Raw genomic sequence first — 27,142 nt, 5'->3', positions numbered from 1 at the left:
CGGGTGCCCCGATGCCAGATTGTGATGTAGGAGTTAATTACAGGAAGAACTATGGCCTGTTGTATCCACCAATTTCCTGGGGCCATTTCTTCCTCAGCTCTTCATTCTCATTTCTATATACCCTTCAGTAATGCCTAGGAATCCACCAAGACAGCTACTTCTGAACACATCTCTGGCTCAGTCTCTGTATTTGTTGCTTTTTCCTCCTCTGCTCCCTGCCACTATCCACTAGCTTGTAGTCAAGCATGGTGTGTTCTGTTCACAGACTGACGGTCATGATAGTCCCCTCAAGCTCTGATGACCCCTCCACCTCCTCCTCCCTGTGGCTGCAGCTCGCATACTGTCTCCGACTCGGGCTTTGTGGCAGCGTGATAATACCTCCAGAAATTGCAAGTAGGTAGACACAGATACCCTTCCCTCTTTGCACTCTGCACACCCCGGTGTTGTTCAATAGATTTCCCTTCTTCTAAAAGTAACCAGATTTGTTTTCTGCTGTTTATAGCTCAGGCTAATCATTTGACTTTGATATCTATTTCTACCATCTCAAAATCCAGCTGACATAAGACTTCCTTCATAAGACTCACTTCCAGAGACTCATATCTGCCTGAACCTCAAATGGCTTCCCCTCCCCCACTTTCTACTGCAAAAAGGGTAAGAACATAGAAATAGATAAGCCAGTACCCGCTCTGGATATTTCAAACCTTGGGAACTGTTAATCCGGCATGAATTCCATCAAAATATTATTGGTAGAACTGATATAGATGTTGTAATCAATTATTAATAGTGGCAGAGGCTGCAATCCTATGACACAGCCACTCCCTTCTCATACCTTCATCTCAGTAGCAGATGAAGGACCAAATCAAAGGCAACAGAAGAAAAAGATTAACAATAGCACATATTTTAATTAGTACGTTAAAGACATTTCAACCCTTCCCCTGCAGAGAAAGCAGATCATGTGTTATTCCTGTTTTACAGGCAAAGTAGAGGATAAGAGACTCCTGCCTCCACCGTGTTGCTCCCATCATCTAAGGGTATTCAGAAACCCAGATGAACGGTATAGCTGAGGTGAAAAGTTGAGAATGAACCAAGGCCTAAGGGACAGATGAAGCCTTCTCTCAGGGTCTCAGTGTAAGTCTGGATCTCATGCAGTTAAGCCACAGGAAAGGGAAAATTCTCCCAGAGAAGGAAGAGGAGAATTCATAGATAAACTCCTGAGTCCTAGCATTGGTAAAGGTTACCTTCCCACCATCATAATCCAGAGCAACTCCAATCTGCCTTGGACAGTAGGACAGGATCTGGAAAGGCTCAGGGCTAGTGCCTATACACACGCCAGCTGAACACAGCTGCAGAGTCCAGAATCCTTCCTCAGGGCTGAAGTTGAGAAATCCTCTTCTCACCACTGACTCTCTTGCCACCCCCACCAGGCAGAATTTTGGCCATATTCCATTTTCTTGTGGCCACTCCTCCAACTCTTCATTCTCATTTCTATACCCGTCAGTGGTGCCCATTAATCCACCAAGATCACTAGTCCCAAACACACCCCTGGCTCCACCCCAGTACTTCATTGCTGCTTCTTCCTCCTCTGCGCCCCACCATATCCTATCCACTTTCACTTCCCAGTATACTTTGCCCCACGTGAAGCCCTTACTGCCCAGCACCCCAGGCTCAGGGTCAAATCTTTGACCCTGCTGGTATTTGTTCGTCCACAAGCCAGTGAATATCATGCTCTTCCCGTTCGGAGACACCGAGAGGTAGCCATTGGCGGTCTGGGAGTTCAGGATGATCCTCACTGTGGGGATAAGGGGATAAAGGTACGGCATCGTAAGATATCAAAGGAGATTTTTCCCTTAGGTTCTGGGGCCCTGCTGACCACGGTGGGAGACTCCTTTCAGAGACCAGGACACAGATTGCGCTGGACCTCGTGCGCACACTATCCAGAGGCTGGCGAGAGCCCAGGGAGAGAATTCAAGAGCATGAGCAGCCGATGAGACTCAGGAGGAAAAGAAGAGAGGGGCTGTTATCATCGTGGTTGAGAAACACTGGGGAAGGGTTTGTGATTTCAGACTCTGAGACCTCAGGATAAAGAACGGGGTTACATTAGCCACCACAAAGACCTTCCTGCTTACAGAGCTGCTCCTTAAGGGAAGCTGCACAGGCAAGCTGTAACCCGGGCAGCAGAATTTACTGTGAGGCAAACATCAGCCATTATCCCCTGCAGATACTCACTGGTCTTATACTCCAGATCCCTCCGCAATTTTCCTAGAGAGGAAGAAGTAAAGGACAGTAAGTGATCCTGACACGTCTTCCAGCTCAAATTCTCTTACTGTTGGCTAACACTTTGAAGAGGTGGCCAGGCATGATGAAAGCCCAAGCCACACAGAGAAGTCAATGCAGGAGACACCAAGTTGTCCAGTCTACAGGGGCTCATTCAAGCACTGATCTGCTGCTCACACCAGTGCTTCATCATGGAGCCTTTGAGCACATTCTCTGGGCTTTCACCACGTCTTCAACTTCTAGTCCTAAATCACACTACTTCTCTCCACTTGCAAAGAGACTTCTTTGAGATTAATTCTCAAAGTATTAATTTTATTTAACCATCCCAGTATTTTTTATTGTTTTATTTTTAAATATAAAAACACATAACATAAAATTTACTCTGTAGATTTTAGGTGCATGGTTCAGTAGGGTTGTATATATCTACATTGTCGTACATCCAATTTTCTGAATGGTTTTGTCTTGCAAAACTGAAAGTCTGTAGTCATGAAACCACAACTCCTCATTTCCCCTCCTCCTAATCCCTGGCCACCACCCTTCTACTTTCTGTTCCTATGGAATTGGTTGTTTTAGATAATTCCTCTAAGTAGAATCCATACAGTATTTGGCATTTTGTGACGGTCTTCTTTCACTCAGCACAGTGTCTCTAAGGTTTATCCATGTATTCTTTTACCTCACTTCTAGATACAAAACACCTTTTCATCAGCTCTGGGACCTACTCTGACTCTACCTTAGTCCAGGTAACATCCTTAGACTGCTGTGTGGACAGACTCCCTGGTTTGGACTGACTGACTTTCCCTCCCCAGTGTCCCTGCCTGCTGTAAATGGCCTTCATAGAAGCAGGGAGCTATGAGGACCCAAGGCCAGAGTCAAACCCTAAGGAAATATTACAGAGAAAGAAAGGGGTTTTTCTGGGCTCAGAGCCCCCCCTTCACCCGTTCCTTTACCATTGAATCCTCTGATTCCTTTCTCTAAAGAAAGAAGTTTATCGGCAAACTCTTCTGCCCGCTTTTTGACTGCAGCACTGATAGGCTTTTCAATCCAGAACTTCTTCCGGGGGTACCTGGAAAAAATAGAGGCACAGAAGTAGCTACTGAAAGAGAGGCAGGAATACACACATCAGCACACACATATACACACATACCAACAATGCACCACAGGGCGGGAAGCAAAGCTGCACCTCCAGGTGGCCAGCGCCACATAGGAATTGAAGAGTACGATGTACACAACTCTGAAGAAAGGGCCATGATCCACGTACTCTCTACCCACCAATATATCAATTATGTGTGATGTTAAAAGAAGAAAGAAAGTCCTTTTCTGCCTTGGAAGTTCATTGAAACATGCTACTAATAGTTCAACTTCTCAAGAAATTACCTGAAGATATACACCAAATAAATTAAAATTAAAGTATAACTTTCAGTTTTAATTTTAAAAGAACTTTAAATTTGTCAGATTTTAAACCAAAGACTATAAAAGATAAAGAGGAAAATTATAGCATACTTAAAGGATCTATCTATCCAACAAGAAGATCTAACAATTGTAAATATTTATGCTCCTAACTTGGGAGTGGCCAATTATATAAACCACTTAATAACAAAATTAAAGAAACACATTGATAATAATACAATAACACCCCACTCACAGCACTGAACACATCAACTAAGCCGAAGATCAACAAGAAAACAAGGACTTTGATGACACACTGGATCAGATGGACTTCACAGATATATTTAGAGAATTCCATTCTATAGCAACAGAATACACATTTTTCTTGAATGCACATGGAACATTCTCCAGAGTAGATCACATACTGGGTCACAAATCTGGTCCCTACTGGTACCAAAAGACTGGAATTATTCCGTGCATATTCTCAGACCACAGTGCTTTGAAACATGAACTCAATCACAAGAGGAAATTTGGAAGTAACTCAAACACTTGGGGGTTAAAGGGCATCCTACTAAAGAATGAATGGGTCAACAAGGAAATTAAAGAAGAATTTAAAAATTCATGGAAACAGGGGCGCCTGGGTAGCACAGTCGTTAAGCGTCTGCCTTCGGCTCAGGGCGTGATCCTGGCATTCTGGGATCGAGTCCCACATCGGGCTCCTCCGCTGGGAGCCTGCTTCTTCCTCTCCCACTCCCATGCTGTGTTCCCTCTCTCGCTGGCTGTCTGTCTGTCACATAAATAAATAAAATCTTTTTTAAAAAAATTCACGGAAACAAATGAAAATGAAAACACAACTGTTCAGAACTTTTGGGATGCAACAAAGGTGGTCCTAAAAGGGAAGTATATAACAATACAAGCCTTTCTCAAAAAACAGGAAAAGTCTCAAATACAGTACCTAACTTTACACCTAAAGGAGATGGAGAAAGAACAGCAAATAAAGCCTAAACCCAGCAGGAGAAGAGAAATAATAAAGATTAAAGCAGAAATCAATGAAATCAAAACCAAAAGAACAGTAGAATAGATCAACAAAACTAGAAGCTGGCTCTTTGAGAGAATTAATAAGATCGATAAACCCCTAGCTAGACTTATCAAAAAGAAAGAGAAAGGACCCAAATAAATACATTCAAGAATGAAAGAGGAGATATCACAACCAACACCAAGGAAATACAAACAATTTTAAGAACATATTATGAGCAACTATATGCCAACAAAGTAGGCAATCTGGAAGAAATGGATGCAATCCTGAAACAGGAAGACATAGAAAACCTGAACAGACCCATAACCAGAAAGGAAATTGAAGCAGTGATCAAAAACCTCCCAAAAAACAAGAGTCCAGGGCCAGATGGCTTCCCAGGGGAATTCTACTAAACATTTAAAGAAGAAATAATACCTATTCTACTGAAGTTGTTTCAAAAAAATAGAAATGGAAGGAACACTTCCAAACCTCATTCTGTGAGGCCAGCATTAACTTGATCCCAAAACCAAAGACCCCATCAAAAAGGAGAATTATAGACCAATAACCCTGATGAACATGGATGCCAAAATACTTGACAAGATACTAACCAGTAGGATCCAACAGTTCATTAAAAGGATTATGCACCACGACCAAGTGGGATTCATTCCTGGGCTCCAAGGTGGTTCAACGTCTGCAAATCAATCAACCTGATACAGCACATTAATAAAAGAAAGGACAAGAACCATATGATCCTCTGAATTGATGCAGAAAAAGCATTTGACAAAATACAGCATCCTTTCCTGATTAAAAGTCTCCACAGTGTAGGGATAGAGGAAACATACCTCAATATCATAAAAGCCATTTACAAAAAGCTCACAGCGTATATCATTCTCGGTGGGGGAAAATTGAGAGCTTTTCCCCTCAGGTCAGGAACACAACAGGGATGCCCAATTTTACCACTATTGTTCAACATAGTACTGGAAGTCCTAGCCTTAGCGATCAGACAACAAAAAGAAATCGAAGGTCTCCAAATTGGCAAAGAAGAAGTCAAACATGCACTCTCTGCAGATGACATGATATTCTATGTGGAAAACCCAAAAGACTCCACCCCAAAACTGCTAGAACTCATAAGGAATTCAGTGAAGTGGCAGGACATAAAATGAATGCACAGAAGTCAGTTGCATTTCTATATACTAACAATGAGACAGATGAAAGAAAAATTAAGTAATTGATCCCGCTTATAATTGCACCAAAAACTGTAAGATAACTAGTTATAAACCTAAACAAAGAGGTAAAGGATCTATATTCTGAAAACTACAGAATACTCATGAAAGAAATTGAGGCAGACACAAAGAAATGGCACCTGCACCCCAATGTTCATAGCAGCAATGTCCACAGTAGCCAACCTATGGAAGGAGCTGAGATGTCCACCCACAGATGAGTGGATAAAGAAGATGTGGTTCATATATACAATGGAATATCACTCAGCCATCAGAAAGGATGAAATCTTACCATTTACATTGACATGGATAGAACTGGAGGGTATTATGCTGAGTGAAATAAGTCAATCAGAGAAAGACAATTATCATATGGATTCACTCATATGTGGAATTTAAGAAACAAAACAGAGGATCATAGGATAAGGGAAGGATAAATAAAATAAGATGAAATCAGAGAGGGAGACAAACCATAAGAGACTCTTAAGTCTCAGAAACAAACTGAGGGTTGCTGGAGGGGTGGTGGGGGGATGGGGTAACTGAGTGATGGGCATTAAGGAGGGCACCTGATGTGATGAGCACTGGGTAATTTTTTAAAGATTCATTTATTTGACAGAGAGCACAAGCAGGGGGAGAGCACAAGGGGAGGGAGTAGCAGGCTCCCCACTGAGCAAGGAGCCTGATGTGGGGCTGGATCCCAGGACCCTGGGATCATGACCTGAGCCACAGGTGCCCCAACACTGGATATTATATGCAATTCATGAATTACTGAACTCTATATCTCAAACTAATGATATACTATATGTTATCTAATTGAATTTAAATAAAATAAGTTTAAAAAAGAAACAAAAAAATAAGGAGCTTTAAAGAATATATATATAGATATATATATACATATATAGCTGAGCTTTAAATTTAGCTGAGCAGAGATACATGAGCTAAATACAAAATGAAAGAAATATGAAGTCTTAATCTTATTATCAGGAAGGATTGAATTCAAGTCAGAAAGATATTAAATAAGACAACAGAAAGTATTTTATGTTACTAAGAATATTATAATGCACAATTGAGATACAACTTCCATTCAAGGTCCCACAGGGGGGAAAAAGCATCAAAGTATAGAAAAGCAAAAACTATCAGAATAAAAAATGGGTAAGAACTGATTGCTAGTAGGAATCTTGGACTGACCTGTCTTAGTCTATGATATCTCAAGAAGTCAAAAAAATATATAGCAATACAAAACACCTTAATAACAAAATTACTAAGGGAAACCTCATGGAGATATATCAAATCCTATTCCAAGGACACTTGAGTGTTTGGAATGGTCACAAAAATTTACAACATATAGGGCGCCTGGGTGGCGCAGTCGTTGAGCGTCTGCCTTCGGCTCAGGGCCAGGATCGAGTCCCACATCGGGCTCCTCAGCTGGGAGCCTGCTGCTTCCTCTCCTACTCCCCCTGCTTGTGTCCCCTCTCTCGCTGGCTGTCTCTATCTCTGTCAAATGAATAAATAAAATCTTTAAAAAAAAATTTACAACATATAAACACAGAATGCCTTGATAAAGTGCAAAAGGTAGAAAGATCAACAACCTCGTCTGATCACAATGTTTAAAATCTATGAAACACAAACTGTTAGGGGAATACAAACCCAGCGCCACTGACAAATATCCTCTTTCTTAAACAAATTTTATGCTAAAGAACAAACCAAAGTCAGAATTTCAAAATACCTAGAAAACAACAGTAGTGAAAGTACTATACACTAAAAATTATGGTATTCATCAAAAGCAGAGCTCTTAGGGAAAAAAAAATTAAATATGGGGGAAAACGCAGGTAAGTAGAGGAGACAAAAGTAGAAATATACCAAATAAGAAATGAAAAATATTCAGATATAAAAAGGAAATTAAATTGAAGAAAATTATTTTGACCAACTATTCAAATGCTTTTGAAAATGTAAATGAAAACGGTGACTTTCCAGAATACATAATATTAAATTTTCCAATTAAAAATAGAGTGGAAAAAAAAAAGAACATGGGGGCACCTGGGTGCCTCAGTTGGTTAAGCGTCCAACTCTTGGTTTGAGCTCATGGAGGTGAGATCAATTCCTAAATTGGGCTCTGAGCTCAGTGGGATGTCTGCTTGAGATCCTCTCTCTCCTTCTCCCCCTCCCCCCACTTGTCTTCTCTCTCTTAAAAAAAAAATAGAGTGGATTTATTGAAAACAAAAATTTTATGTTCCTTATAAAGAGACATAAAAATAATATTCCTAGGTATCTTATGGTTATTGGTGCAATTGTAAATGGATAGATTCCTTGATTTCTCTTTCTGCTGCTTCCTTATTGGTGCATATAAATGTAATAGATTACTCTACCTTGATTTTGTATCCTGTGACGTTATTGAGTTACTATATTGTACTCCTGAAACTAATATTACACTGTATGTTAACTAACTCAAATTCAAATAAAAACTTAAAAAACTATAAAACCTATAGGCAAAAAAAAAAAAAGATTCAAGTGCTGGTAGTTAGTGTGGAAGCATATGGGAAAGGATGTGTGTTTAATGAATTGAAAGTATACTGTGTGTAATGCATCTTTCAAATAACATCTTTTTCATGATTATATAAAAAAATAATAAAGTAAATAAAAATAACACATAAAGGTTGAGAGTTAAAGGATAGAGAAAGAAATACGGTGCAGATACTGATTAAAAGAAAGCTAGAATAACTTTGCTAGTATCAGACAAAATGCTTCGGGGCAAAAACTGTTATCCTCTTTTCTTACGTAATTGTTCATCCCTGATGTGTCTGTCCTGTGTCCCTAGCCATCTGTCTCGTCACCCTCCTGTCTGCCCGGTGTGTGGCCCACAATACATGCTCTAGATGCCAACAGTCCTGCACATCCCTCGGTACCAACTGTGTAGTATCAAATTCTTCCCTTTTATTCTCTGTTCAAAGCTTCTGCAACTCACATGGGTATGATTGAAAGCTGTCAGTGTCAGTGTCTGGCACGAACTACAGGAAAAATCATTACCTCTAAGGTCCATGTAAGTGTCCTCCTACAGAATGTTGAGGAAACTGTGGCCAGGAGTGACAGCTGGGAACAAGGCAGGAATGGGAAGAAAGAAAGGAAATTGGGCTGTGGAAAGAAATGGGTGGCTGGCATTAAGGAGGGCACATCATGTGATGAGCACCGGGTTATACACAGCTAATGAATCACTGAACACTACCTCAGAAACCAATGATGTGCTATAGGTTGGCTAATTGAATAAAAAAAAAAAAAAGAGTGGACGCTAACTTTTCTCTAATACTCCTCCAAATCTCCTCCTACTTCATTTCTATCTCATGCCCCTACTGTCCTAAGACAAGTTCCGTGACAGCAAATTTTATGGAAAGCCCAACCATTCCATGGAACACCTTTCAACTTACTCGAGTAGAAGAACCTCTTTTGGAACAATCTTCTTTCTAGCCCTTGTCAAATTTCAATAATTTGGGAGAAAGAAAACAAAGGGCCACCTAAGTAGTTAAAAAAAAAAAAAAAGCAGGCAGCACTTACCTGCTTACTATGTCACTGGGGTCCTGGAAAGGAAGAGAAAACAGACACTGTTATGGACAGAAGGATCCAGGAGCTGCCGCCGTTCCCTACTGTGGACACACCAGGGACTGGGTGCACAGCAACACCAGGCCGAGATTTATTCTGAGGGGCCTGGACCTGGGTCGCCCCATGGAGGATATCCGTTTCTATGCACACGTGCATCCGCCTCCCTTCCTCCATCTGAGCCCCAGACTATTCCATCCAGGGAACCTTCCCTGATCTATTAAGAGTCCCTTCGAGGTCTCAGCCTAGGTTGGAAAGCCTCCGTTCAGCTGGCCCCATCTTATCTATCTCATCCTCCCTGTAACATCCGCCCCGGAAATACGGCGCCCTGAAGTCTGTGTGCTCTTCCTGTCTTCTGAACAACCTGCACCCACCTTGTGATTACCGTACTCATTTGTCTAATTGTCACCAGTGCGTCTCACCATGGTTAGCTCCTCCTTTCTGCTAATTCAAATCCTTGCATTTTTTTCAAGGTCAACATTAAGCACCTCTTCTTCCTCAAAGCCTTCCCTAACTACACCCTGGTCCTTTCCAGAATTCCTGTGGCCTCCAGTCTGACCACAAGATTTAACACTCGATTATTTGTTGTAATTAAAATGTGCAGATTTCACCATCTCATTGTATGTATGTAGGCTCTGCATATTACTATCCCCTGCCCACTGCAGGGGGCCTAAATCCTATTGGTTGGCTGACTAAGGCTTATCAACGACCTCAATAAATGAGAATAAAACTTTTCTCTCTTTTTTTTAAGATTTTCTTTATTTGTCAGAGAGAGAGAGCACAAGCAGGGGGAGCGGCAGAGGCAGAGGGAGAAGCAGGCTCCCCACTGAGCAAGGAGCCTGATGGGGGACTCCATCCCAGGACACTGGGATCATGACCTGAGCCGAACGCAGATACTCAAACAACTGAGCCACCCAGGTGTCCCAAAACTTATTTCTTGACTCCTGGTCCAAATCTTGACCCACTTCGGAGGGGCTATACTGCAGCTCAGAGCAAGAGGATTCAAATATAGTTTAGTTGGTTCCTCACCTGCAAAAGCTCAATTGCTGGCTGCTGAGACTTTTTTTCCAACTCAGAAATCAGGGTTCCAAGTCGGAGGACTTCCTCAGAGCCTTTGGTGACATAGCTGTTCCTCCCTTCAGCAAGCTCTTGCTCAATCCCCTCCAGCAACTCCAACAGGCACTGCTCTCTTTCCCTCAAGAACTGGTGGCCCTGTTCAAACACTGACACAATGTCCTGCCTGTGGTTCTGGAATTTCGTCTGCAGGAAAAGCAGAAAGAGAAAGGGGCTTTTTCTGAGAGGCTCGGAGGCAACAGGACATGTGTGAGATCTGGGGATGAGTTCACAACAGGGATCTCTGGGGTCACACCCCTCCCCACTCCTCGATATCCCCCCACTCTGCCACCCACACGTGTCACAGAGACTTTGCTCACCAGCAGGGCCTCAAGCTCATCTTCTCCTGTAGACTGAAATTTCTCAATCCTATCCCTGTCTCCCTTGAGAATCTTCAGATGGTTTAAAATTTTACCCTACGGAATCAACACGGATATGATCAAGGTGAACGTGAAAATGCCCTCACTACGCAAAGAGAGGTTCAAAGTGATTCCAGCGTGAAACCAGATACCTTGACCTTTAGTAGCATAACAGTAGTCATGTGAACTAGTTTCCGTTCTAGTTAACAAAGAAGAAACAAAGTGAATGCTAAGCTAGTTTAGGTGGGTTTCTTAGAATTGAGATACGATTGCTTATTATCATTAATACTAAAACGTATGGTGTAGTTCTTATTTATATTTATAGTCTCTTTCCATCAAAAATATAGACAATTTATATTTTAATGAATTAAAAACCTAGAAATAAAAGAGAAAATCAAAACAAAAAAAGGAAGGAAAGCATATATAATAACTCCAAATTGAGAGAATGACTGTTAGTTTTTTTTTTTTCAAAGATTTTATTCATTTATTTGAGAGAGAGAGAATGAGAGAGAGAGCACAAGACGGGGGAGGGTCAGAAGGAGAAGCAGACTTTCCCCTGAGCAGGGAGCCTGATGTGAGGCTCGATCCTGGGACTCTGGGATCATGACCTGAGCCAAAGGCAGCCGCCCAAGCGACTGAGCCACCCAGGTGCCCCAAGAGAATGACTAAGTTAGTTTTAAGAGTCCTGTCAGTCACAGAGAAAAAAGAAACAATTAATTGTTTAATTCTTCCTTAGCAGACAGAAGGCAACATACTAGCACCTCAGAGGAAATAATATCTTCCCGGAGATTAAGCTCTGAACAAAATTTATACAGGGGGGTGGGGGATGGGCTAGGCCAGTGATGGGTATCACGGAGGGCACGTATTGCATGGAGCACTGGGTGTTATATGCAAACAATGAATCATGGAACACGACATCAAAAACTAAGGATGTACTGTATGGTGACTAACATAACATAATAAAAAAAATTTTTTAAGTAAATTTAAAAAATAATAAAGAACAGGGGAAAAAATTTTATACAGGACAAAATAGCCTCAGAACCATTTTGACAGCTATGTGCCTGAGTACACACGATTTGAAGCTGGACACCAGGGGGCTGTCGAGAGTGCCGGGGTCCTAAGCTGCTAGTGGAGACCTGATTCCAATGACTCGAAAGACAATCACAGCAACAGGATAGACTTAGTATTACAAAAAGATATGGGAGCAAATCAGTTCTACCAAAATTCAAAGGGTAACACTTTACAAGAACTTTCACCTCACACTTTCCACCTTATACCTCACAGGTACCTTGTTAGGATGGCTACTATTTAAAAAACAAAATATAACAAGTCTTGATGACAATGTGAAGAAAAGGGAGCCTGTTGCCCTCCTGGTGGAAATGGTGCCTGATGCAGCCATCATGGAAAACATTGTGGATGTGCCTTAAATAGTTAAAAAATAGAACTAGCAAATGATCCAGCAATCCTACTTCTAAATATTTATCCAAAGGAATTGAAGTCAGGATCTCAAAAGGATATCTGCACTCCTGTGTTCATTATAGCATTCTCCAACTGTCCATCAACAGATGAATGGATCAAAAAAATGTGATATTTACAAACAATGGCATATTCCTCAGCCTTACAAAAGAAGGAAATCCTGGAGAAAATTATGCTAGGTGAAATAAGCCAGACACCAAAAGACAAATACTGCATAATCTTACTCGTTACTCGTACGTGGACCCTAAAATAGTCAGACTCATAGAAGCACAGAGGAGAATGGTGGTTGCCAGGGGCTAGAGGGGAGGGAAATGGGGACATGGTGGTCAAAGGATTCATAGTTTCAGTTATGCAAGATAAATAAGTTCTGGAGATACTCTATACAGCATAGTACCTACAACTAACAATACTGTATTGTACATTTAAAACTTGCTATGAGGATTGACCTTACCTTATGTTAAGTGCTCTTATTATGGACACACACACACACACACACACACACACACACACATAATAATAATAATAATATAAAGAGGGTGGGGGGAAACCTTGGGAGGTCGGGGATAGGTCTCCGGCCTTGATGATAGTGATGGTTTCACAGGTGTATACTTATCTCCAAACTCAGTGAGCTGTCTGTAGTAAATATGCACAGCTTTTCCCATGTCGATCATACTTCAATACAACGTTTTCCAAAAAAAAGAATTTGGACCTTGTCCCGAAGGCACCGTAGCAGAACTTTTTTGGCTATGAGAAGGAAGCCAGGGTCCAGCAGAATTCTTACCCGAAAAGGCTGTGCAGCCTTCTCCAAGAGAACAGCAGCATGGTGTCTGTGCTCCCGGGACTCCCGGCACATCACACACAGTATTTGCTGGTCATCCTTACAGTAATAATGCAGCTTCTCCAAATGTAGCCCACATAGCTTCTCTGCATTCTGTTCAAGTGGTCTGTCCTCTCTGGGTGCTCTCTCCTCATCTACCTTCATCCTCCAGATGTTTTCCACTAGGCTGGCCATCTGCCACACGTGGCGAATATTCTCTTTCTTAAAGATGGCCTTGCAGAGAGAACAATGCAATGGCTGCCTAGTACACTCACATAACCGAATGATACAGTGGTGGCAGAAGACGTGGCCACAGTCAACGGCTACGGGGTCTCTCAAGTAGTCGAGGCAGATAGAGCAGAGCACCTCACCCTCCAGCTCTCTCAGAGGGGAGGCAGCAGCCATGACAGCAGTGCCCAGACCCTGCACAGAGCTCCTTCTTCAGATGAGCAATCACTTTCTAAGAAGACATGAAGGACAAAAGAAATTGTGAGTTTAATCAACATCAAGATAGAACCTGTGAGAAAATTTTTATGTTTAGTCTGTCCCCAACATGTATCTAAGTGGGGTATCCTAGAAGACTGTGGGAAAGCAAATCCCCAGTGAAGTCTAAGGAATTTGCTTCACTCTTAGTAGATAAGCTCGGTAAAAAATATTTGCTGTAAATAATTCAATAGTCGAGAATAAGAATTATAAAAACCTAGGGCTGTATCTCAAAAGTCATTGAGAACATGCAAGAGATTATTAGAAAGCACTAGGTCTGTTATTCATATCCTGCCTAGGAAATCTCATCATCATGGTTTAAACTAATGTTTTTCAAACATGTTTTGAAACAAAAGAAATGGATGCACATCCCAATTGAAAATACTTGCACATGCGCGTGCACACGCACACACACACGCACACACACAACTGTTAAGTTTTGGTAAATATGCTTATTCTCTATTATATATAGTACATTCTGATTTTTTATTACAGTCATTTTTTCCTGCTTTGATATGTTTTATTGGAGCAAAATCTCAACAAAAGGTTGCTTTTACTTACAGAATTTGTGTGGGGAGTGTCCAAACCACTTGGACCCAAGTGAGAATAACCACTAAGCCTGTTGATATATTTTACTTTTAGCTAGAATACAAAAAAAGTTTCACATTTATAAAAATCCCAATATTGTAAATGACAAGCCCACCCCTTAATTAAATATAAAAACAGCTTCAAACACATACAATTTAAACTGGTTTAATCTTGAAATGCAATCCAATAAAATTAAAAACTAACCATTTCAGGTCCTGCACCAAATAGAAAAATATTCAAAGGCCTTCAGGATCCTATTTTCGATGTGGCAAAAGAAATGTGTTCCTCTCCAATTCCAATTCCCAGCTGTTGTCAGCCAACCCTGTCAGCTCTTCCATCATGCTTTTATGTATATCAGCCCCCTTCTGACCATGACCTCGTCTTTGCGATTGCTAAACCTGGAAGCAATTTTCAGCAGCTTGGAGACAGTCTTTGCGATGCTAGTCCACTGCCTTCCCAGTGTTGGCCTCTGAAGTAAATTCCTTTCTCGTTTCACCACCACTCAATCATCTGCCTTTTGTCAGCGGTGAGCCCCTGGGAACCCCAAAGCCAGGTGCTCTTGGAGCCCTGCAAGCCGACTACAACCTCAACTGCTACCATCTCAAGGGAGCTTTCCCTGATTCTTACACATAGCCCTAACCACTGTACTCTTGAAGCTACCTCTTCAGAGCAGGTCTTGGTCATGTTCCTAGACACATGGCCTTATACATATTGCCTGAGTGAATACTATGGTTGAACGGGGAGTCTGAAAGTTACCGGTCCTGGAAGATTTTAAGCATCCATTGGACCACCTTATGGTGGGGTATTCTTTAAAGTGTTCAAGTATGGGGGCACCTGGGTGCCTGGGTGGCGTCTGACTCTTGATTTTGGCTCAGGTCATGATTTCAGGGTTGTGAGATGGAGCCTGAGTCAGGCTACATGCTCAGTGGGGAGTCTGTTTGAGATTCTCTCCCTCTCCCTCTGCCCCTCCCTCCTCTAAATAAATAAAATAAATAAAATAAAATAAAATAAAATGCTCAAGTATGATGTTAAGTAAACTCGATGGCCTTTAAGGTCTTTTCCAATGCCCTGACTATAGGATTCTGATTACTGTACATTCAAGTTTTCAGTCAACCGAAACTCGAACTCCAGAAACTTGTGTCCAAACTTGTCCTTTTACCCTGTGTAGTAGCAAGGGTAGAAATCACTGGCCATAGCCATTTTTGTCCTCACAAAGCCCACCCAAGGCCCAGCCAACATGCAGCCAGCTGTCTTATTACACCCAACTTTTAAATGCTGGTTATAACCCACAAAATTGATGCCATGATACAAGGTATTGCAACATACACTTTTAAAAACACTGGTTTAAACTACAACAACTCTATCACTAACCCCAAACTTTACCCAGAAATGCAAATTCTAGGGAGCTACAAAGGCCTACTGTATGACCACCTGAATGTACTGAAAAAGATGTACTATGTAAACGTTAACCAAAAGACTACCAGATAAACTAGACTTCAGAACAAGATATACTGTAAGAGATAAAGAGGATTATCACATAATGATAAAGTAGTCAATTTTCTAAGACCCTTTTCAAATATGTATGCACCAGAGGTGCAAAACACATAGAGCAAAAAACCCCATAGAACTTACATGAGAAACAGACAAGCCCACAATGATGTTGGACACTTCAACTGCTCAAAAATTGAAAAAAAAAATGAAATAAATTAGACAGACTGCCAATAAGGATAAAGAAGACCTGGAAAACTGTCAGCTAACTTGACCTAGTGAGATTCACAAAATACTCTTCCCAACAAAAGCAGAATACACATTCTTTTCAAGTGCATATGGAATATTTATACAAAGGGACCATATTCTGAACCATAAAACAAATCTTAACAAATATAAAAGAACTGAAATTGTATAAAGTATGTTCTTGAAACATAATGGAATTAAACTAGAAATAGATAATTAAAAATTTTGGAAAATCTCCAAACATTTGGAAGTTAAGCAACACACTTTTATTTTTTTTTTAAGATTTATTTATTTATTTGAGAGATAGAGAGAACAAGAGAGAGCACAAACAGGAGGGGCATGGAGACGGAGAGAGAATCTCAAGCAGAGTCCACACTGAGCACTGAGCCCAACATGAGGCTTAGCCTCAGGACCCTGAGATCACGACTTGAGCCAAAACTAAGTGTCAGACATTTAACCAACTGTGCAACCAGGTGCCCTGAGAAATACATTTTAAATAAGCCATGAGTTAACAAGAAAAACATGAGGGAAATTGGAAAGAATTTTGAAATGAAGGTAAATAAAAACCTAACATATAAACATTGGCAAAATGCAATTAAAGCATGCTTATATTAGACAAAGAATGTCCTCTAATCAATTATTGAAGATTTCACTTGAGGAAATTGAAAAAAATAAAGCAAATAAAACCCAAAACAAGTAAAAGGGAAAAAAACAGATAAAAACAAATCCTAAAGCAATCCTAAAACTTGTATGGAACCACAGAAGACCCCAAATAGCCAAAGCAATCTTGAAAAAGAAAACCAAAACTGGTGGCATCACGTTGCCTGATTTCAAGCTATATTAGAGAGCTGGGATCATCAAGACAGCATGGTACTGGCACAAAAACAGGCACATAGATCAGTGGAACAGACTAGAGAACCCAGAAATGGACCCTCAACTCTATGGTCAACTGATCTTCGACAAAGCAGGAAAGAATATCCAAAAAAAACAGTCCAAAAAACACAGAATATCCAAAAAAAGACAGTCCCTTCAACAAATGGTGCTGGGAAAATTGGACAGCCACATGCAGAAGAATGAAAGTGGACCATTTTCTTACACCATACACTAATATAAACTCAAAATGGATGAAAGATCTAAATGTGAGACAGGAATCCATCGAAATCCTAGAGGAGAACACTGGCAGCAACCTCTGTGACCTCGGCCACAGCAACTTCTAGCTAGACACGTCTCCAAAGACAAGGGAAACAAAGGCAAAAACAAAACAAAACAAAAACGATTGGGACTTCCTCAAGATAAAAACTTCCTGCACACAAATCTACAAGGCAGACTACAGAATGGGAGAGGATTCCACATTGATCTCAACCAAGTGATATCCACAAACAACAATGACAACAAACATTATAGCTAACACCATACTTAATGATGAAAGACTAAATTATTTTCCCCCTAAAGTAAAGGGCAAGGATGTCCATTGTTATCACTTCTTTTCAACCTCAAATCAGACATCATAGTAGTGCAATGAGGCAAGAAAAAAAAAAGTTGTACAGATTGGAAATAAATAGAACTATCTTATCCATTGTAACACAATTGTCTATATAGAAATGACACTCCTATGTGACATGATCGTCTACACAGAAAGTGCTGACAGTGATACTAGCATCACGGTGGCATAAAATACCCCTAGTCCTTGCACACACACACCCATTTCAACAACAATTCAGCATCCATCAATGAGCAAAAGTGCCTCTGTGGGAGTTGGATCCAGCCAAATGCTAAGGGACCCAGGAGGAGCCTTGCCCATGTGTGCATTGGATAATAGGCAGACAGACCTTGGTGTGGGGTCTGGAACTGGCAGGAGCCTGTCAACCCCTCCAGCCTCTCTCAGCTGTGGTCTGGGAGCAGCTGGAGAATATTGACTTGAACAGACATCTACAAATGAGAGAGATTTTATGGAAGTCCGGGTTTCCAGCAGAGAAATTCCAGCACTCCACTGGAACTACACACACACACACACACACACACACACACACACACACAGCTTGGACATAAAGGAGTGGGTAAGAAGAACAGCATGACTTTGCCAGGATGACCCCTCCCCAAGGTGGCAGAGCTTAGAGCTAAACTAGCCAGCCAACTGTCTCTCCCATGGGGGAAGAAGAGCAGCGAGACAGGGCACAGCTTCTCTAGCTGTGCAGGATGCTGCTAAAGAAACGTATTCCCCTCCTGCAGTATCCAGAATATTAAATCAGAAGCTCCATGCCTAGGGTAAGGAGGAGATGGGGGAAGGTAGCTAAGAACATCAGAAGATATCAAAGGGATTCAGTTCTTGTGATTGTATCCTAGACTTCCATGGAAATCCTGCCTACAGATCTCTGGGAAGACTTCACCTGAAGATTCCCCAAACTAGCCTGTGGACTCCCCCAATATCCCAAGCACCAAAACCACACCTCCCACTCTGCAGCCAGGATTGTGCACACTCCTGAAGGCTGCAGTAAGAGTGAGCTCAAGCAGACAAAGACCACACACAGAAAATAGGCCGGGCAAGGGAGGAACCAAACCTGAGCTGCTGTGCCATCTCTGGGAAAACAAAGGAAAGGTTATCAGCAGCTAGCCTGGTATATTGTAGGATCAGAGAAGATATATGAGCTTAAGAATTCTACCACAAAGGGACGCAAGAAGTGTGAAGCAGGTGTATCCCTAAAAGGTCGGAGAAAGCCACAGAATCTACAGCAGGATTATAGAAAGGTATCTCTCACTCATTCACCTGAAGGCAGTTAATAAAGACTGCAGGAAGTCACTGCCAGTTCAAGGGCAAAAACAGCCACACAAACTACAAGAAACATGAAAAATCAAGGAAACATGACATCACCAAAAGTTCACAATAATCCTCAAGTAACTGGAACCAAAGACATGGATCTGCAATTTATCTGATTAAAAAAAATTCAAAATAGCTCTTTAATGGAAATTTAGAGAGCTATAAGAAAACACAGAAAGATAGTTCAATGAAATCAGAAAAACAATACACACACACACACACACACAATTTAACAAAAATATAAATCATTAGAAAGAACCAAGTGGAAATTCTGCAGCTGAAGAATTCAATGAATGAAATGAAAAATGCAATAGAGAGTGTCAACAGAAGAACAGATCAAACAGAAGAAAGAATCAGTGAATTAGAGGATAGGAACTTTGAAATAACCCAGTCAGAGGAGAAAAACAACAACAAAAATTTAAAAGAGTGAAGAACTGGGTGTTACATGCAACTGACAATCACTAAATTCTACTCCTGATACTAATAATACACTATATGTTAATTAAGCTAAATTTAAATAAAAACTTAAAAAAGGAAAAAAAAAAGAGTGAAGAAAGCCTATCTGAGCTATTGGACAACATCAGAAACAAAGCAAAATCTGAATCATTGGAGTTCTAGAAGGAGATGCGGAAGAAGGGGAAGAAACCCTCTTTGAAGAAGTAACAGCTGAGAACTTCCCAAGCCTGGGAGAGATCTGGACATTCAAGTTCATGAAGCTAATAGATCACCCCATTATTTCAATCCAAAATGATCTCCAAAATACATTAAAATAAAAGTTCCAAATATATAAGACAAAGAGAGAATCCTAAAAGCAGCAAGAGAAAAATAGATTGTAAACAACAAAAAGATTCCCATTGGGCTATCAGCAGATTTCTCGGTCAAAACCCTACATGTCAGGAGAGAGTGGGATGATACATTCAAAGTGCTGAAAGAAAAAAGTTGCCAGTCAATAGTACTCTTTCCAGCAAATCTCCTTTATTAAGGAGAAATAAAGATTTTCCCAGACAAACAAAAATGGGGGAAGTTCCTCACCACTAGACCTACCTTGTAAGAAATATTGGAAGAAAACATACAAATATACACCACAGATCGATAGAGGTAAATATATAGATAAATTCAGAAAACTCTAATACTGATGGTGTGTTAATCATTTATCTACAGTATGAAGGTTAAAGGACAACTGTGTTAAAAATAACTACAGCTACTATAATTTGTTAATGAATACAAAAAATAAAGAGGTAAATTTTTTTGACGATTATGTACATTTTTAATTTTTATTTTTTTATAATAATATTTTTTATTATATTATGTTGGTCACCATACAGTACATCCCTGGTTTTTGATGTAAAGTTCGATGATTCATTAGTTGCGTATAACACCCAGTGCACCATGCAATACGTGCCCTCCTTACTACCCAAAAAGAGGTAAATTTTGACATTGAAAGTATAACAGGGAAGGAGTAAAAATGTAGTTTTTGTATGTGAGTGAAAGTATACGTCAGTTGCTATCAGCATAAACTAGACTGCTATCTATAAGATGTTTTGTGTAAGCCTCATGGTAACCACAAGGCAAAAAACAAAAACCTGCAGTAGATTCACAAAGAGAAAGAGAAGGGAATCAGAGCATACCAGCATGGAAAATCACCAATTCACAAAGCAAGGCAGCGAGAGAGGAAGCAAGGAGCAAGGGAATCACAAATCAGCCAGAATGCAATTAATAAAATGACAATAGTGAGTCCTTACATATTATTACTCTAAATATAAATGTTTTGAGTTCTCCAACTAAAAGACACCGATGGATTTTTTAAAAAGACCCAACTAAATACCCCCTACAAGAGAATCACTTAACTTTAAGGACACACATGGGCTCAAAGTAAAGAGATGCAGAAAGATATTCAAGTAGAAACCAAAAGGCAGTGGGGATAGTTTTACTCACAACAGAAAAAAACTAAACTTTAAGCTAAAAACAGTAATAGACAAAGAAGGTCAATATATAACGAAAAGGGGTTAAATCAAGAGGATATTACAGTTGTGAATACACACACACCCAACATCAGAGCATCTAAATATATTAAGCAAATACTACCAGACCTGAAGGGAGAAATAGACAACAATACAAAAATGGTAGGGGACTTCGGTACCCACTTCAAGCAATGAACCCACCCAGACAGTAGATCTGAACCACACTTTAGACCAAATGAACCTAACAGAGGTACATAGAACAGTCTATCCAACTACAGAATACACATTTAGTTACCATGCTGCACATTTCACCTCCAGAGCTTATTTAGGTTATAACTGGAAGTTTGTATGGTTTGCCCACCTCCCACCCCTCACCTGTGGCAACTACAAACCTGCCCTGTATCTGTGAGTTTGGGGTTTTAGTTTCCTCCAACAATTGAAACTAGAACTGTCCTATGTGCCAGCAACCCCTCTTCCGGGTACAGAACCAAGGACATGAGAACAGGCTCTCAAAGAGATAACCTGCATGCCCGTGTTCACCGCAGCACTATTCACAATAGACAGGACGTGAAAATAACCTACGTGTGGTTGAGTGGATAAAGAAAACGTATATTCACACGTTGGAACAGTATTCAGCCATGAGTTGAAAGGACCCTGAGGGCATTATGATGAGTGAAATAAGTCAAACACAAACGCTGTAGGGTAACATCTATATAAGAAAGCCACGCTCCGAAAGAGAGACGGGAAGTGTGGTGGCCAGGGGCTGGAGGGGAGGGGAATGTGGGATCTGTTGGTCAAAGAGGACAAACCTCCAGTTACGAGATGAATAAGTTCTGGGGATCTGATGCACAGCACGGTGACTATAGTGAACAGTACACTGTGTTGCACACTTAAAAATCACTAAAAGTAGGCTTTAATGTTCTCACCACAAAAAAGTGGTCTAAGGTAGGTGTTAGCTAGTGCAAAGCTGGTAATCCTATTGCAATATATAAATGTATCAAATCGACGTGTCGTACCCCTTAAACTTACACAGTGTTATATGGCCACCGTAACCTAATACAACTCGGGGAAATGAGAAAATGCCAAAGATTCTACAAAAACCAAACAGAATAATAAAGGACTTTAGTAAGGCTATGGGATATAGGGTCAATATGGAAAATCAAATCAATTTTATTTCAATAAATACAAATACATAAACAACTGGAAATTGAAATTAAAAAATAAAAATAGTACCATTTAAAATAATAACATAAATCATGAAATACTAAGGTATAAATCTTAGAAATGTGTAAGATCTCTATCCTATAAACTAAAAAGATGATGAAAGAAATCAAAGAACACCTCAATAAATGGTGTTTATGGAGAGCAAGACTCAGTATTCTTAAGGTGGCAATTCTTCCCAAACTGATCTAATTCCTATCAAAATTCCAGCAGGATTTTTTGTAAAATTTGAAAGGCTGATTCTGAAATTTTTATGGAAAGGCAGAGAAAGTATAATTGCCAAAACAATTTTGAAAAAGAACAGTCGGAGGACTCACACTACCTGTTTTCTGGACTCCTCTAAGGGTCTAAAATTTACGGCCGTGTGGTAGCAGAGAACAGGCCTGCGTACAAGTCAACAGAACAGAACAGAGTCCAAAAGCAGGCCCCCGCCTTTGCATGATCTTTCAATTTTGGACCAAAGACTCAGTAGAAAAAGGGTAATCTTTCAACAAAAGGCCCAGGATCAACTGGATATTACATGTAAAAAATAAAAAATAACCCTCGACTCATTTCTCACATCATGTGAGATGGATAATCACGAGATGGATCACAGACCTAAAGGAAAACCGAAAACGACTAAACGCCCAGGAAAAAACAGAGTAGAGTCTTTGTGTCCTTGGGTTGGGCAAAGATACTTATATATGATGCCAAAACCACAATCCTCACACTAAAAAACTAACAATTTGGACTTTAATCAAATTTAACAACTTTTGCTCTTTTAAAGATCGAGATATTAAAAATTCAAGGCACAGAGTGTGAGAAAATATTTGCAAATCATTTATCTGATATAGGACTTTTTAAAAAGAATTTATTTATTTGTTTATTTATTTATTTGTTTATTTATTTATGTATTTATTTATTTGAGAGAGAGTGGGCAAGAGAGAGCGTGAGCAGGGGGGAGGGGGAGGGGAGAGGGAGAAACAGACCTCCCACTGAGCAGGGAGCCTGATGCCGGACTCGATCTCAGGACCCTGGGATCACGATCTGAGCCAAAGCTCACGCTTTCACCACCACATGCAACTTCAGCAGGTTTTTAAAAATTGCAGTTGTCAAGTTCAACTTCAGTCTGAACTGTTTGAAACAGTTTTTTATCTGGCTTGGTCAATGACTAAACTTTAAAAGTTCAGTTTGAAAAAAGAAAAGTTTGGTTCCAAGGTGTCATCAGATGTCACATTTGTTTCTGTCGCCTGGCCTTTCCTTCACCAGCTGATTGGTGCAATAGAGCCCTGGACCCTCCGAGTTCACCCAAAGCAAGGCGAGGGGCGCTGCTGGGGCGCGGCGCAGGGGGTTCTCAGGGCATCAGTCGGTCTTCCTCCAGCCGTGAAGCAGCCCCACCGCCATCCCCACTGAAGTGGGGCGACCATAATCCGCACACCCCAAAGCCATGGAAAGGATTCAATGAAAACCACTCGCAGAGCAAAGTGCCCCATAGGAAGTCGGCTGTTACACCCGAGCTAGTGTTTCCCCCGTAGCTAGCCCCCCCACACACCTCCCGGGCAGCCCCGCTCCGACCCTCTCACTTCTCTGTCCCATCCCTGCGCACCGCTGGTCGCACAGCCTGACCCACGGTCCTCCCCTCGGCGGGCCCCACACTCACCTGGGCCCAGGCCTCTCACGGAGCCCCTGCGACGAGCCCGGGTCCTGCCCCGCCCCGCCCCTGCCCTCCAGGCCCGAGCCGCTCAGTGCCGCCTCGTCCACCCGCAGCCCAAGGCCGGCAGCCGTTGCCGGCTCCTCCTCGCGCCCAGGTCACCTCGAGGAAGGAAAGGCCCAGCGGCGCCAGGGGCACTCGTGGGCGAAGGATGCTCTCAAAATACTTTCTGTCTGTACTGCATGGAGCTGCTCAGCAATCCCCGGAGGCAGGGCGCGCAGGGGCTGGTAGCCCCATTTTGCAGATGAGTCGAGGGCAGGCAAGGCAGCCGACTCCAGCTCTCGCTGGGACCAAGTCCCTGCGGCATCCGCTGGGCCCTCCGGTTGCCTGGCAACGGGCACCTGCTGGGGCGGCCTCCCGCGACCAGAACCAGAGATGGGATTTTACCCTGGGAGGGGGGGCAGGGGGGGCGTGCTTATCCGGAGTCAGGCTCGTCATTCAGTTGCTTCTGCCCTTTTGAACCCCCACCCTACTCCTGCGTTTTGGAGAGGTGTGGACCCTTGGAGCCCATCTCCAGAATGACCCAAGATAACCCAACTCTAATGGCATCCAAGGTGGGAGGGCCCAGAAGACATGCAGGGAGGACTGCTGGTGCACTGGGACCTGAGGTCCAGCTTGTCCTACAACAGACTGGAAGGATATCTGCACCAAACCTTATTTTTTTTAGCAGAAAGGGAGAATCGGGAGAGCCTGGTAACCTACTTAAAACAAAAGGCATAATTCTGTGCTAAGACTCAAAGACAGCTATATCCGTTGCTATCCCGGAATTCTTGCCCCACCTTTTCCCTAGCAGGATGTGTAGGGTCCTAGCAACCCTTTGTGGAATAGCAGGAGGCACCCCGTCACTTTGCAGCTCGGCCTGGGCATGCATGATGACAGAGGGCAACCTCACGGACAGCCAACCAGTTAGAAGAAACCGGAAGTTTCCCAACACCAAATAGGAGGCCAAAAGACAAGTTGTGGGTGCTAGCATGTGGGCATAACTTTTGGCGGGCCATCATGCAATGTACTGAGGAAGTCCACAAGAGGGAAGAGTGGGCCACTTCTCCAGGCCTGGACAATGCAGAGGGATCTGGGTCAAGAATCTTGAGTGCATTTACCACATATTCCCCGTCCCATGCATCAAGATTCCATCCTCTCCCAAACAAGTCCCCAGCCCGGGCATAACCAGCCCGTTAGTGCTGAGAAGTCCTGCTTCTCTGGTGCTCTGCTCCCCTGAGACTTAGTGTGAAGGAAGTTATGAGGGAGTATTCTCAGGATCAGCTCCTGCAGGGAGGGAAAGCAGCAGGGTTGAGCAGAAGCAGAAGCTGGTGTGTAAGACAGTCACAGCAAAGGCCTCAGCCTACCTCAGGACGAACTACGGAGCTGGGATAACCCTGCAGCATCACCCCCCCTGGGGGCGAAGGGGCTAGGTCTTTATAACCCCATATTGACCAGAGGGTATGTAGGCAGCCATTGGGGAGGGAGCATAAGCTTGAACAAGACAGCTGTCTTAGGCAGAGGACCATCTTTGGAGGTAGAGTCACCAAGACCCTCGGCAGCTGGGGGAATCAATCACTCTACTGTTTAATCAATGGGCCCATAAACAAAGTGACCAAAGTTGGAGCTCACCCATGGCTCAATAAAATCAGGCTTCCAGTCCTGGAGAGCAATCAGCCTGTAGGTCAACTCTTAGCTCCCAATAAAGCATCATTCCTGAGAGCCCAGCTAGCTGCCTAGTGACAGGTGCCTTTTACACCTGTCACTATCCCTGTAGACCTCACAGGGAGAGATGCTGGGATAGCTGAGAGTAAAGCCATCACACCCCTAGGCTTGATGGGCAGCTAGGAAACTCCTATTCACGGTGACGGCCTGTTACACAACATGCATTATAGTACGTAACAGAACGTACCGAAAGTGTCCCAGGTAAAATCCACAAAGGAATTAGGCCCACGGGGTACATCCAGAGGACATCAGAAGTCCAGGATCCCCGCGCCGTCACACAGGACGTGCTGAACTCCTCAGCGGCAACGTGTGACAACACGTGTGAGGTGTTGCCCGTCAAGCAGGCTCGTCGAAGCCTGGGGGTCCGGGGTTTCTCCGGGAGTCGGTCTGCGAACACAGCGGACATCCAGAGGGAAAGCAGGCACTCAGCACACGACACCCCAACTACCCTGAGGAATTGGTACGCCGCGGCTCCAAACCCCAATGTGTGCTTTAATCCCTGCTGTTCACCTCGGTGGTGCGTGAGGGAACCCTGCCGCAGGGCTGGGGGTGGCCAGATGGCAGACAGCCCGAAACCAGACAGATGAGTTCAACAGCAGGCGTCAGCCACACGTCCTCACAGCTCCTCGGACACCACACGCCCAGAGACGATTAACTCTACAGGGGGCAGCGGGCCATCCCTTTCCTGTGAGCTCCTCTGCGGGAGTTTGCATGTCCTGAGTGAGTGTGTCGGGTGACAGGCCTCAGAGGAGGAGGCCATCACGGAATGTCACATGTCCATGTGCTCCGGGGAAAGGCAGGTGCCACTCAGTAAGGTCGCCCTGCAAAGACTGTGCCACGGCAAAGTCCCCACGCCCCAGCACGCGGGGCGCTCCGGGCTTGCTCCGGCAACACGGCGAGAAGCCAGCGGCTGCGGGGGCCCCTGGTGCTCAGGAGAGAACGTGGCCATCCTGTGGGGATGATTCTGTAGGCTGTCGGGAAGCTGACTCACCGCTCGGGGACACACGGGAGCGGAGCCAGTCCCGTGGGTCAGACGGCCCCACTACCGGAGCAGAGCGGGGACGGGATCTCGCAGTGAGGCCGCCAGCAGCTCTCCCAGTGGTTCCTGATGTCAAGCAGCACACGGTATCGAGCGGATCCTAGCTTTGTGATATGAGACACACAAGCTTAGGCCCTCTGAGAACCACTATCCGTCAGGGCAGTCCGGAGCTCGAGTCCTCGCCGCCGGTCAAAGAACCGTGACCACAGGTCCGTCTTGGAAGCGTGCAGGCCTGCGGCGTCCACGTCGCCCAGCACAGGTGCTCGGTATGGCGTCGCCCGCCCGGCCGGCCCACCAGCACTGTAACCACTATAAAGGCACGCGGTGCCTTGCCCCCCACCGTGCTGTTCCAAACAGCGTCACATCTGACAGGGGCATATTCTGTAGCAAAGGAAATGTGGACGTGGACGTGCGCCCGTGGCACTCACTGACCGCGGCATGTGTCCCATCGCCCAGAAGAAGCTGGCGTCATAAACGGTGCAACGCTTACTTCGAGGCTCCCTCGCCATCCCAACGGGAAGACAGCCACCTGGGAGGCGGAGGTGCTTCCGCACAGGAAGCAACGTGCCCATTAACCCCGTGGCCAGCTGTACGAGGTTCCTTCTGGTGCTGTCAACGCTACCACAAACTCTATGGCTTAAAACAACACAAAATTTATTATC

General features: G+C 43.1%; 1 protein-coding gene across 1 annotated transcript; it reads right to left on the bottom strand.

The window, feature by feature from the left end:
* Positions 1 to 1,008: 1,008 nt before the first annotated feature.
* LOC123796427 (tripartite motif-containing protein 26-like) lies at positions 1,009 to 13,672 on the bottom strand. The gene is made up of 7 exons (XM_087857918.1): positions 13,210 to 13,672; positions 10,914 to 11,009; positions 10,510 to 10,740; positions 9,439 to 9,461; positions 3,222 to 3,337; positions 2,227 to 2,259; positions 1,009 to 1,789 (listed from the first exon to the last, which is right to left on the bottom strand). The coding sequence occupies exons 1-7, from the start codon at positions 13,648 to 13,650 to the stop codon at positions 1,116 to 1,118; spliced, it is 1,614 nt and encodes a 537-aa protein (XP_087714044.1). The 5' UTR covers positions 13,651 to 13,672; the 3' UTR covers positions 1,009 to 1,115.
* Positions 13,673 to 27,142: the final 13,470 nt, after the last annotated feature.

This window comes from Ursus americanus, chromosome 32 (assembly GCF_024610735.1).
Source record: "Ursus americanus isolate L20-20 chromosome 32, mUrsAme1.1.p, whole genome shotgun sequence".
Lineage (NCBI taxonomy): Eukaryota > Metazoa > Chordata > Mammalia > Carnivora > Ursidae > Ursus > Ursus americanus.
Note: the sequence above shows the minus strand (reverse complement) of the source record. Positions and strands in the feature narration are given on the sequence as shown.

Bases quoted from the DNA above. Each gene is read 5' to 3' on its own strand.
- LOC123796427 (XM_087857918.1), bottom strand. From the start codon at position 13,650: ATGGCTGCTGCCTCCCCTCTGAGAGAGCTGGAGGGTGAGGTGCTCTGC. The intron at 10,741-10,913 runs GTGAGCAAAGTC...CTTTTCCTGCAG, and splicing joins ATGAGCTTGAGGCCCTGCTG to ACGAAATTCCAGAACCACAG. The intron at 3,338-9,438 runs GTAAGTGCTGCC...TATTTTTTCCAG, and splicing joins CCCAGTGACATAGTAAGCAG to GTACCCCCGGAAGAAGTTCT.